The sequence below is a fragment of the Perognathus longimembris genome, chromosome 28 (assembly GCF_023159225.1).
Source record: "Perognathus longimembris pacificus isolate PPM17 chromosome 28, ASM2315922v1, whole genome shotgun sequence".
In the NCBI taxonomy this organism is placed as follows: Eukaryota; Metazoa; Chordata; class Mammalia; order Rodentia; family Heteromyidae; genus Perognathus; species Perognathus longimembris.
In genome coordinates, this window is record NC_063188.1 from 74069377 (window position 1) to 74082882 (window position 13506).

At 39.4% G+C, this 13506-nt stretch overlaps 1 protein-coding gene across 3 annotated transcripts in view; it reads left to right on the forward strand.

Moving 5' to 3' along the window:
* Nucleotides 1-13506, forward strand: part of Klf8 (Kruppel like factor 8) — a 45252-nt gene that overhangs the window by 17528 nt on the left and 14218 nt on the right. For all 3 annotated transcript variants that reach the window (XM_048336398.1, XM_048336400.1, XM_048336399.1), the window contains exons 3-5: nucleotides 8295-8853; nucleotides 9328-9439; nucleotides 10107-10246. In XM_048336398.1, the coding sequence (XP_048192355.1) occupies nucleotides 8295-8853; nucleotides 9328-9439; nucleotides 10107-10246 (811 nt within the window). The remainder of the gene's footprint in view (nucleotides 1-8294; nucleotides 8854-9327; nucleotides 9440-10106; nucleotides 10247-13506) is intronic.

Sequence of the window (13506 nt, forward strand, 5' to 3'; positions counted from 1 at the left end):
TCAAAATTACCCTTTAAAATCCTTATGATTTTTTTGTGTGTGTACAGAGGCTTGAACTCCGAATCTGTTTTGATCTTTCAGGATTCCTCTACTTTCTCCCTCCCCCTTTTATTCTCTCTCTCTCTCTCTCTCTCTCTCTCTCTCTCTCTCTCTCTCTCTCTTCTCTCTTCTGACTGACTCTTCATTACTAGCAATCTACCACTTGAGCTATACCTCTAATTCAGTCTTTTTCCCCCTCTTTAATTGGAGATAAGAATCTTGCTGATTTGTTTGCCCTGGACTAGCTTCCTTTGCTCTTAGCCATCTGAGTAGCTAAGCTTACAGGCATAAGCCACCAGTGGCCAGAAAAATATGTATAAATCTGAATATCTAGTCTTGCATATAGAATTCATCTGTTTATGTACTTATTCCCAGGGTTTTATTTAGAATTCTTTGTGTGTGTGTGGGGGTGGGAGGTTAGGAAGATGGGTGTGGGTTTGTATGTCCTAGTATTGGGGTCTAGGTGCTGCCCTTTAGCTTTGTCCTCTCAAGGCTAGAATTCTACCAAGCCACAGTTCAACTTCTGGCTTTTTAGTAGTTAACTGGAGATAAAAATCTCATACTTTCTTGTCTGGGCTGGTATTGAATTGCCATCCTTATATCTCAGCCTCCTAAGTAGCTAGGTTTATAGGAGTGAGCAAGCAGCACCCAATTTCAGAGTCGTTTTTGATTGTTAAATGTTTGGCCTATGGCATATAACTGAATTGAAGTTACATGTGCATATTGTTGAGATCCTTTTGTAGATGTTTTAATGATATTAAAATCGAATTGATATCTTGCTTATTTTACTTATAGGTATTGCCTTTTAGAAACTATTAGCACAGCAAAACTTGCTAATTGTGGCAAAACATATGCTTGTTCCTGGAGCTTAGTCATAGTTAATACCAAATAGAAGCTGAGACTAAGGAGTGTTAGATAAAAATCTATTGTACCTTTAGCAGAAAGTACTCAGTGAAATATTGTCAAGCATACATGGCCACCCAAGTGTGTAATCTCAGTGCAAATAACTCCAGAAATGTCTTTCCAGGTATTGTTTGTTTATTTATTTATTTAGTTTTTGTCAGTCCTGAGGCTTGGACTCAGGGCCTATGCACTGTCCCTGAGCTTCTTTGCTCAAGGCTAGCACTCTACCACTTGAGCCACAGCACCACGTGCGGCTTTTTCTGTTTATGTGGTGCTGAGGAATCAAACCCAGGGCTTCATACATGCTAGGTAAACACTTTACCACTAAGCCACATTCCCAGCCTCCCAGGTATTATATAAATAGAACAAGAGTTCTAAGATTTGAAGGCACTTTGAAATTGGCTCAGTGTTTAGAAAATTCTGGATAGCAAGTGGTCTAAGTTGTTTGGCATTTCCAGGATATTTGTTTTGAGTAAAGATAGGGAGCTTGTGGCTGCTAAACACTAGTCATGTCTCATAGGACAAAAACAGGGAGTCTGTGTTCTCATACAATGATGGCATCGCCCCCAGTGAGTGGGAGTCACCTGGTCTATATCATGATTTAGGATTAGTGTGTGGCTGTCTAGCTTAGGACAATCATGCTGTTCCCCCTTTTCTGAATTAGTAGATCACCATACCACACATCTGAGCACATCATTGTCACCTGCCCTCTGTTTTAACTTTCTGATTATTTCCTAGAAGTAGAATTTTGATGTGTGTACTAGTATTGAGACTTGAACTTAGGGCCTCGTAGTCTTGTTTGGCTTTTTCACTTGAACCAAACTTCTACTTCTAGCTTTTTGGTGGTTAGTTAGAAATAAGACTCTCATGAACTTTTCTTGCACAGAAGGCTTTCAAACTTGATCCTCAGATCTCAGCCTCATGAATAGCTAGGATCACAGGCATGAACCACCAGTGCCCAGATTTAGAAAGAAGATTTTGTAGTTAAAATGTATGAACAGCATTCAACTTACTATGGTCATATATATCTCCCTTTCATACCCATTTGCTGTTACTAACATTTTGGCACAGATTTTCATGTAGTCTTATATTCTTTTTCTCATTCTATTTCATGTGTGTGCATGTGTGTGTGTGTGTGTGTGTGTGTGTGTGTGTGTGTGTGTGTGTGTGTGTGTGTTTGCCAGTACTGAGATCTGAACTTTGGGTCTTGCACTCTCACGTTGTGTTTTGTCCACTCAAAACTGCTGGTCTTCCACTTGAGCCAAAGCTCTATTTCCAGCTTTTTGGTAGTTAATTGGAGATAAGAATCTTATGGACTTTCCTGCCTGGTCTGGCTTTGAACCACAATCTTCAGATCTCAGCCTCCTGAGTTTCTAGGATTACAGGCATGAGCCACTATGGCCCAGCTTATTATTTTCTTTCTTAAAGAAAATTAGCTAACTAAATTAATGGATGAATAAACAAACACAAACCAATGAATCTTGAGATATTTTGCTTTCAGTTTGTGTATTAGTTTCCTAAGACTGCTGCAATGAATTACTACATAGTTGATGCCTTAAAATAGTTAAAGCTTTTCTCTTACAATTCTGGAGGCAGGAAGTTTTAAATCAAGCATCATTATCCATCAGGAAGTGTTAGAGGAACATTGGTTCCAGTTTCTGGTAGATACAGGCATTTCCTGTCTTATGGGGGCCCCACCATTCCAATGTCTGCCTGTCTTATCACATTATTTTTTCCTTTTATCTCTTTGACACTCATAAACAAACTAGCCAGTGAATTTTAGTCCCAGTCCAGTTGATCCATGCTATGTGAAAATCCTTAATTATATCTGCAAAGACCTCTTCTCCAAATAAGGTAATGTCTATGGATCTTGGGAATAGAATGTGGACAAGTCATTTGAGGGGACCACCATAGTATGTTACAAGTATTTTTCTAATGTATGATAAAATAAAAACATATAAATAAAATATAAAACAACTTTACAAATACTTGTATAAGGTAACTTCATTTATGTATTACCCAAAAAGACATCTTTGATGCTTTGATAAAGAAAACATAGTATCATCTTGTTTTTCATAATTTTTGTTTGTGTACTGTGTTTGCACAATAGGGGTTTCACTGTCATATTTTTACACATGTATACATTGTATTCCTGTCAATCGCATCCACCTCTATCATTCTCCCTTACCCCACTCCCCCTCCTTAAAACAATTTCAACAGGCTTCATTGTTCCATATTCATGCATGTAAACAGAATGCTTCTACCATATTCATCCAATTTTACTATCTTCATTCTTCCCCTGTTCCTAGTGGTACTCACCCTCCAAGAGTCTGTTTTGTTTTCCAGTCACTCATTTTATACTGTATATTAATTGTACCAAGGGGTTTCACTATGGGTTTTCAGATGTGTATATATTATGTTTTGCTTTGTATATCTGTTGTTTTTTCTTTTCCCCACCTCCAATCCTCTGTTCATCAAGAGCTTCCATTGAGATTTTTTCACTCCATCTTCACAGTTACATTGTATTTTGAATTTATTCACCCTCCATCTTTCTTTGCCCTTCCCCCATCTCCTTGTCCTAAATAGTCCTAGATCTAAAATATGTACATATGGGACTAGGCACTGGTGGCTCCTAAATAGTCCTAGATCTAAAATATGTACATATGGGGCTAGGCACTGGTGGCTCATGCCTTTAATTCTAGCTACTCAGGATGCTGAGATCTGAGGATTGAGGTTCCAAGCCTGCCCAGGCAGGAGAGTCTGTGAGACTCTTATCTCCAGTGAGCCACCAGAAAACTGAAAATGGATCTGTGGCTCAAAGTGCTAGAGCTTTAGTCTTGGCAAAAGAGCTCAGGGTCAGTGCCCAGGCCCAGAGTTCAAGTCCTATGACGAACCAAAATAATTACATGCATGTATATATGTGCATGTATCCACATGTATACATACATGCATATAACTATGCACATGTATGTCCTGTACATAATATACAGATGCACATGCTTACATGTATATACACATGCATGTGCCTGCACACACATAATCTGAGTACCAGTGGCTCATACCTATAATTCTAGCTACTTGGAGTCTAAAATCTGAGCATTGAGATTCAAAGTCAGACCAGGCAGAAAAGTCAGAGATTCTATCTTCAATGAACTCACAAAATGCTGTACTGAAGACATGGCTCAAGGGTTAGAGTGCCAGCTGTGAGCAAAAATGCCAAGTGATAGCACAAGACTGCTCTGAGTTCATGCCCCATTACCAGCACTTGACAAAATATCTGGCTTTTTGTGCTTGGTTTATCTATCTCACTCAAGATGATATACTCAGGTCCTATTCATTTTCTTGCAAATTGCACAATTTCATTTTCCTATATGGCTATATAATATTCCATGGTATATCTGTGGCATCTATCTATCTATCTACCATCTATCTATGTCTCTCTCTATCATCATCTATCTGTTGTCTACCTTATCTGATTCCACTATTTGGCTTCTCTAACAGTGTGGCAATAATCATAGAATGCAGGTATCTTTTATGATTTACAGTCCTTCAGATACATGGCTAAGACTGCTATCAGTGGGGTTGTAAGCTATGTCTAGTTTTACATTTTTGAGGAACATTCATGCTGATTTCTGTAGTGATTGTCCTATTTTACATTCTTACAGTGTATGAGGATTCTTTCCCCCACCCCCACATCCTCATCAGCATTTGCTATTGTTTGTTTTCTTGATTGACATTCTGATAGGGTAAAAGGAATCTTACTATGGTTTTGATTTGCATTTCCTTCATGGGTAAGGATGCTAAATATTTCTTCATATATGTGTTATCCCACTGTACTTTTGAGAATACTTTTCAATTCATTTACCCATTTATTAATTGGTTTACTTTATTGCTCTCCAGTTATTTTTAGCTCTTTGTATATTCTTTATATTTACCTTTCATCTAGCTGGCAAAGATTTTCTCCCCTTCTGTCAGTTGGCTCTTAGTTCTGGTAGTTGTTTCTTTTTCTCTACAGGAACTTTATAATTTGTTGTGGTCGCATTTGTCAATTTTTGTTCTTATTTCCTAGGAAATTAGAGCCCGATTCAAAACTGAATTACCTGTATAACATCCAGTGTCTTCTCTCTATGTTTTTTTTGTATTAGATTCAAAGTTTCAGGTCTTACTTGGAGTTCTTTGACCCATTTTGAATTGATTTTTATACAGAGTGAGAGATGGGGTAGAGTTTCAGTCTCTTACAAGTAGATAACCAGTTTTCTCAGCATCGTTTGTTGAAGAGGCTGTCCTTTCTCCAGTGTATGTTTTTGGCTCTTTTGTCAAAAATTAGATGGCTGTAATGGTGTGATTTTACTCATGGTTCTATTCTGTTCCTTATTTTTTTTCATATTTCCCACTGTTTGATGCTAGGCACTAACATTTCCATATATCATGCTAGATACTAAGTAAATATATAATGAATAACTATGTGTACAAATGTACAAACCTAAGTACTTTGGGGGGAGGTGGTTTTTGAGATAGGATCTTGCTATGAGGCCCAGGCTGCCTCAGTTTGGCGATCAACACATCTGGCTCATATGGTCATTTTTATAAAAATGAAATGATCCTAATTTCTTAAGACTGCCTAGTTCATTGGGCCTGGGACGGTAGTCTTAACTACTCAGGAGGCTGAGTTCTGAGGATCCCAATTCGAAGTCAACCCAGGCAGTAAAATCTGTGAGACTCTTATCTCCAATTAACCACCAAAAATCCAGAGTTATAGCTCAAGTGATAGAGTACCAGCCTTGAGTGAAAAAATCTAAAGGACAGCTCTCAGGCCCTGAGTTCATAGTACTAGCATATACATACAAAAAATAATGTCTAGCTCATTAGTTTGTATAAAAATCACTTGTCTCTGTCCTGCAATGCTTTATTTCCTGATGCTATTGTGATGGTGGTGATAAATGATTTAAAATTCCTCTAGGTTTAGATTAAGTCTTGCTTTAATAATCTTCATCCATCTCCTTCAACTCTTGTTTTCTTGACTTTATGAAGGACTGGAGTTTCAGATGGTCAAGCTGACTTTCTGATCTAAATGACGAATGTTCACAATATATGTGTGTGTATGCATATGTGAACCCAGGTAGGAAAATGATTAGTTGAAACCTAGAGCCATGCTTGAAGAAATCCTACAAAAAGAGCCATTAACCTTTCTGTTAGGGAGGAGCCTGGTTTTATTTTGTTACCATGACAACACTCCTTCCTCTCCTTTTTACCTGCTGTACTGTCTGGAGTATTTTCTTTTTTTCATTTTCTTTCTACTTTTACCTTCCCCAGTTTCAAGCTCCACAGCAGAGCTGTTTCAAATAAATGAAAACTAGAAACTTGTTTGTTTTTTTTAACAGTTTTTTTTCCTGATACTCTTTCACTTGAGGCTATCTTCACCAAATGCTCAAAAAAGCTTATATATTTCTGAAATCGACCTAGCTTTTTTTGGATTTCTTTGTAGAAGTAGAGGATCGTATGTGCTATTTTCTGGAACTTAAACTTTTCTTTCTTTCTTTTTTTGCAAACTCAAATTAGCTTAAAAATCTTATATCGATGCTGGTTGCTGATGGCTAATGCTTGTAATTCTAGCTACTCAGATCTGAGGATTGCAGTTCAAAGCCAGCCTAGGTAGAAAAGCTCATGAGACTTTTATTTCCAGTTAACCAGCAAAACCGCAGAAGTGGAAGTGTGGCTCAATAGTAGAGAGCCAGCCTTGAGCAAAAAAGACAGGTGACAGTTCCAGTTCCTGAGTTCAAGCCCTCACATACACACAAATCTGAGATGAAACAGGCACACTTGAAAGTGATAGATTCTAAAGGAGAAATGTGATGGAATGTGTTAAGGAAGTTACTGTCAAAACACTAAAATACACACAACTAGCCTTCTTAAATTTCTTTCAAAATTGTGCTATGATGACAAGAGAGAGTCAAGCCCTATTGTGGTTAGGATTTTGATTAAGAATTGACAGACATGGGAGGGATGGGTCAGAATGTTGGAAGGGGTGACATGGATCAATATTCATTGCATTCATATACTACTTTGTTGAATGGCAACTCCTTTGTATAACTACTTAAAATAAAAAAATTTTAAAAAGAAAAAACAGTTTACAGATACAAGGTAGGCTTGTCAAAAGCACAACTCAGAATAACTTGTTGGTGCAAGGCCCTGTAACATATCTTATCAGGGCAATAAGAATATTTCACATGTTCTTCAGTTTCTATACTTTTGTTAGTTCCCATTTTAGATATTTTTGAATAACACATTTTCAGTAAAATTATTGTACCAACTAAGCATGAGGCCTTATGCTAATAGCATTATCATAGGGAGTACTCAGCATCTTCAAAATACCCTTGGGCAAAAGAGAGTAAAATGATCAAATTAGTCTTCACTTCAAGATTCAATTTTCAGCTTCCCTAGGTTTCTTGGCCTATAATATATAGTCCAGAAAGTCTCTGAAATATTAGCTAGGTCTCTCCTTATTGTCTATTGGCAATTTGTATCTATTAAAACATCTGTACCCACAATCCACTTCCTATAGACAGTAATATTACATAGGACCACTTCTTAGGCTTTCAATTAAGACTTTACTTTGAATATTATTAAGGACCATGGGAGAATATGAGAAAAGCTGTCCTTGTTTTATTCTTCCTTAGAGATTTCTTGGATTCTGCCTCTTTAATCAGAGAACAGAACTTTCTCACCAAAACAACAAGTGAGAAATGTGGAAATATGATAAGAGCTTAAATTAAATTGCAGGATTCAGTGGACAAGGCATTTTGTGTTTGGGAAGGGTATTCTTTTTTTCGTGCTGGTACTGGGGCTTGACCTCAGTCTTGTACTCTTGTTTAGCTGGCACTCTGGCTCACTACTACTTGAGCCATACCTCCATGTGCAGTTTTTATCTTGTTATTTGGAGATAAGAGTCTGACTGACTTTCCTGCACAGGCTGTCTTTGAACCATGATCCTCAGAGCTCAGCCTCCTGAGTAGTTAGGAATAGAAGCCTGAACCTTTTGTGCCTGGCTTTGCCTGTCTCTTTAGGGTACTAACAATAGCTGTTCTTTTTTTTCTGTATGTCCTAGTCCTGGGACACAGGGCCTTAAAGTCAGGGCTAGGGTGCTCTCTCTTAGCTTTTTTTGTTCAAGACTAGTCCTCTACTACTTGAGCCACAGCTCCACTTCTGTCTTTTATTTCTGTTGTTTAATTAGAGATAAAAGTGTCTGGCTTCTAATTGGAATCCTCAGATCTCAGTCTCCTGAGTAGCTAAGACTACAGGCATGAGCCACGGGGCTCAATAGCTATCTTGCATCTCTGATTTGTTTCTTTTAGGGTACTATCCAACTGAGAGATCACTCTATCATGGCAGATAAAAGTAGTATGACATCTCCACCACTCCTGGATACCAGCTCCATGGAGAACCCAGCTCTGTTTAATGACATCAAGATTGAACCTCCAGAAGAACTTCTGGCAAATGATTTCAACCTACCCCAGGTGGAACCGGTTGATCTCTCTTTTCATAAACCCAAGGCTCCTCTCCAGCCTGCTAGCATGCTGCAAGCTCCAATACGCCCTCCCAAGCCACTGTCTGCTCCCCAAGCTCTTGTGGTATCCACTTCAACATCTGACATGAGCACTTCAGCAAACATCCCTGCTGTTCTTACTCCAGGTTCTATCCTAGCCTCCTCTCAGGGGACTGGTGGCCAACCGATCTTACATGTTATTCACACCATCCCCTCAGTCAGTCTGCCAAATAAAATAGGTGGACTAAAGACCATCCCACTGGTAGTACAGTCTCTGCCCATGGTGTATACCAATTTGCCTGCAGATGGGAGCCCTGCAGCAATTACGGTCCCACTCATTGGAGGAGATGGCAAAAACGCTGGATCAGGTGAGTATCAACATTCTCCATGTATTCTCCTCTGAGTCATTCTATCTTCAGAATCTTTTCATTCCTTCCAGTTTTTCTCGCTTCAAGAGTAATATTCATAAACACTATCCTCTTAATGTTTAAAGGTATATGCTCACCTGGTGGTCATGGTGGCTCATGCCTGTAATCAAAACTACTCAAGAGACAGAGATTAGAAAGGTTGCAGTTCCAGGCCAGCCTGGGTAAAAAAAAAGTTAGGGAAATCAAATCTCAACAAATAGGTGGGTGTGGTGGGACAGAACTATAATTCCACCTATGAGAAAGGTTATTCTTGTCTTCCCTACAAATATATTTCTCTCATCTCTCCTCCCCCTCATCCCCACCCTGCATTTCCATCTTACTTTCTCTTCTTAATGTAGGCTAAACTGAGAATCCCGAAAATGATTGTAGAATCACATACATTCTGCTTACACTCTTCCTTTTCTTTATTTTTAGTGAAAGTTGATCCTACTTCCATGTCTCCACTGGAGATTCCAAGTGATAGTGAGGAGAGTGCAATTGAAAGTGGATCCTCAGCCTTACAGAGTCTGCAGGGACTGCACCATGAGTGAGTACTTCTGTCTTCAAGTCTCTGTTCATGTGATGTGTGTGAGCATGTGCAAGCTCACATTCATTGTGTGTGTGTGTGTGTGTGTGTATGTGTGTGTAGGTAGCTCTAATCTGACAATTCAAAATGAAGACAACAAAATGTACATAAACTACCCAAATATGATATGTGAGTTTGTGTGGACAAGTGTGCATGTTATGGTGCAGTTATATTACACTTGTACATCATCAATTTTATCCTTGAAAAGAATCTTCAAATTCCCATACATCATAGTTGTATGCTCTTAGTTTCTATAAATTACAACAGCTTGGCCTTCCAATATTGAGACAAACTGGCAGTCCTTGTGTTGTGTTTATCATCATGTTGTATGAAAAATGGATTTCTTGAAGCACAAGAATAGTGCCACTTATTGAAGTCAAATGTTCACACTGGGAACACAACTCCCCAAGGAAACATTATGACCTCATATGCTTTCTCAAGGACCTTCACTTTCTGAGCAGAATGGCCTTGTTGAAAGAATTGCTTGCATTATCCCAATAATTTCTTCTCTTGGAGAATTAGCGTTAAATTTGCATAAATGAAAACTGGATGAGGTGGTACCACTGTATGCAAGATTTTTTTTTATTTTAAAGTTATTCTTTGGCCTTATCTTTCTTTCTTTGCTCAGACCAACAACAATGGCCCAAATGCAGGGAGAAGAATCACTGGACTTGAAGAGAAGACGGATTCACCAATGTGACTTTGCAGGATGCAGCAAAGTGTACACCAAAAGCTCTCACCTGAAAGCTCATCGCAGAATCCATACAGGTCTGCCCACCCTGTCCCACCTCAATATGCACACATAAATGCATATCATCTCTGAGAGTTAGGAGCAGAAGTCTTGAAATAAGGGCTGAACATTTTATGCTTATAAGTCCAAGCCCCATTAATGGCTTTTATCTGTATGTCTTATTCCTAGGGCAGCTTTGATTAAAAACAGTCTGGCAAAACATGAAGTCTGGCATCTCCTGAGTAGTCATCATCCCTAAGGTGCACCTGTAGATCTTTCTAGTTAGGAAGCCATAGCACCAAAACATTCCATAGGTTTCTCTTCATTAGATTGATTGTTTCCTGTCTTAATGTGTATGCTTTTTAATTGGACCTAATCCCATTAGTCAAGTCTTAATTTTATTTCTTGGGCAATCATACTCCTGTTCAGGAAAGCATTGCCTATGCTTATATATTTAAGTATTTCTTATGTTTCCCTCAGTGTTGTGGGCCTTTCACTAGTACTTTGACCCATTTTCAGTTGATTTTTTTTTTGGTGTGTGTGTATCAGTACTGGGGTTAAACTCGGGTCCTGGGCACCATCCCTTAGCTTTTTTTGCTCAAGGCTGGATGTCTACCACTTGAGTCACAGCTCTACTTTTGACTTTTTGCTGGTTAGAGATAAAAAGTCTCCCCAACTTTTCTGCCTAGGTTGGCTTTAAGCCAACATGTCAGCCTCCTGAATAGCTAGGATTAGAGGTGCCCAACATTTGTTGAAATTTTTGTACAGAGGGAGGGACTGGGATGTTCTACTTGTGGACATCTGATTTTCAGCACCATTTGTTGGAAAGGCTGTCCTTGTTGCAATGTAGATGTGTTTGTGATCGTAACTAAATATCTGAGCAAATCAGCTTGAAGAAAGTGAGGGCTCATGGTTTTGGAGATTTTAGTCCATTGTGACTTGTCTCCCGGACCTGTGCAGAACAAGACAAAATATCAGGATACTCACAAGACAATATGTTGGAAATTAACGGTACAATTTGGGGGAGTGACTAAAGGGGGGCAAAAGTGGGAGAAAATGAGGGAGGAGTAAGAAGTTGGACAAGAAATGTACTTACTATCTTACTATGTAACTGTGACCCCTCTGTATGTCACCTTGACAATAAAATTAAATTAAAAAAGCATGGCCAGGCAGCATGTGCTTAGCAAAGTGGCTTACCTCATGGTGGACAGGAGGCAGAGAGAAAAGGAGGAAGGAGTCAGGGACAAGAGACACACTTTAAATATACTTAAAGATATACCTCCCCATGACCCACTTCCTCCAGCCTACTTACTTTCTCATAGTTCCCACAACTTTCTAATAATGCTATCAAATTATGAATGCATTAATGTAAAATCAGTTGATTAGGTTAGAGTGATCCTGATAAATTCACTTTTTGGGGCACTGATACTGGAGCTTGAATTTGAGACCTCAAACTGTCCCTTAGCTTTTTGGCCTTAAGACTGGTGCTTCATCAATTGTGCTATACCTCCACTTTGAGCTTTTTTCCCCAGTGGTTAATTGGATGTAAGTGTCTCTGGACTTTCCTGCCCCAGCTGCCTTGGAGCTGTGATCCTCAGATCTCAGCTTCTTGATTAGTTAGGATTATGGGCATGAGCCACTGGTTTCTGGCTCAATTCACCTCTTAATAGTGTCATGAGCTGGTGACCTAACCTTCAGCACCTGATCTTTTGGGACCATTTTCTGTTGCATTTCTAGCATTCTCTACTGGGGCCATCTCCAAGAGTCTTCAGAGTCTCAGTTGTTCCAACATTACTTAACAGCCTGCCAAGTCAAAGCAAAGACTCAAAGCAAGATCTTAGCTGTGAGCCCTTGTAAACATTTTTTTTTTTTTTGGCCAGTCCTGGGCCTTGGACTCAGGGCCTGAGCACTGTCCCTGGCTTCTTTTTACTCAAGGCTAGCACTCTGCCACTTGAGCCACAGCGCCGCTTCTGGCCGTTTCCTGTATATGTGGTGCTGGGGAATCGAACCTAGGGCCTCGTGTATATGAGGCAGGCACTCTTGCCACTAGGCTATATCCCCAGCCCCCTTGTAAACATTTTTAAAAAACAAATACAAGGAGACAGAGTAGTTTCATTCTGTAAGGGAGGAGTGGGAGCAAAGACTCCAACTTTGCAAGACAAATATAAATGTTCTAAGCTCTGTGTCTGGTATCCAGGACTTGAAGGGGTATGATGTGAGCTGCAAGGGGCTGGGAAAGGCCTTCCCCTATGATGTTGTGTTGCTGCTTCATGTTTCTGACATCTCTCATTTCCTGGGGTCTCCATTCTCTCTTTGGTTTCCCTTCCCACAGATTCACATATCACCTTCTCAGGGGCTGCCCACAGCTTTTCCAACCCTCCATATCATCTGGTCTTTCAGGCTTTTCTTGGAAATCTGTGTGGAAATCTCCACAACTCTGTAACATTCATGTTCAGCATGCTAGTAAAACCAGCATCATTTAGATGACTCTGAAGTCTGCTAACAGCTTTAGCACTAACTAGGCCCACTTGGACCACAGTTCCTGAAACCTTTGAGTGTTTGAATAAGTAAACATGAGGAAGTACTTCCCTAGATTGTCTTAGGCCAGCAGGGCCCAAGTCTTTCAAATGAGTCTATACCTTTACATCCTTGAGCTTGTTATAGCTGGGACCTGGCCATTTCTTTCCTATTGTCCAGAAGCAGAGTACTTGACATCTTTTCAATGGTGCTAAGTTTTTCAGCAATCACACTTTCCTTGACCCCAACTTTAAACACACACTTTTTATGGCCAAACTGCAAGTTTTCCCAATCTTTCTTCTCTGGTGTTTGCTAATAATTTTCACTGTTAAAGTGTCAAAAACAAATAATACTCATGCCACAGCCTGAATACTGTGCTGCCTTAAAATTTCCTCCAGTAGATAAACTAGTGTATATACTTTTAGCATTTATTTTAGGTCTTTTTTCTGAGGCTTGAGCAAAAAAGCTCAAGTCCCTGAGTTCAAGCTCCAGGATTGGCTAAAAATAAAGTGTCATCTACTTGTAGCATTATAAGCTTTTTTTAAAAAAATCCTGTATTTCCAAACTTCTCAAAATTCTTCCCACAAACTAGTTCCAAAGGCTCCCTCCTATACCACATGATCAAGAACAGTCACAACGACCCCATGCCTTGCACAGTTTTCTGTATTAGTCACTTTTCATCCCTGTGACCAAATACTTGACTTTTTCTCATTCATGGTTTCAGTGCATCAACACTTACCTTCATTGCTTCTGGGCCTGTGCGTGGTGAGGCAGGATGTCA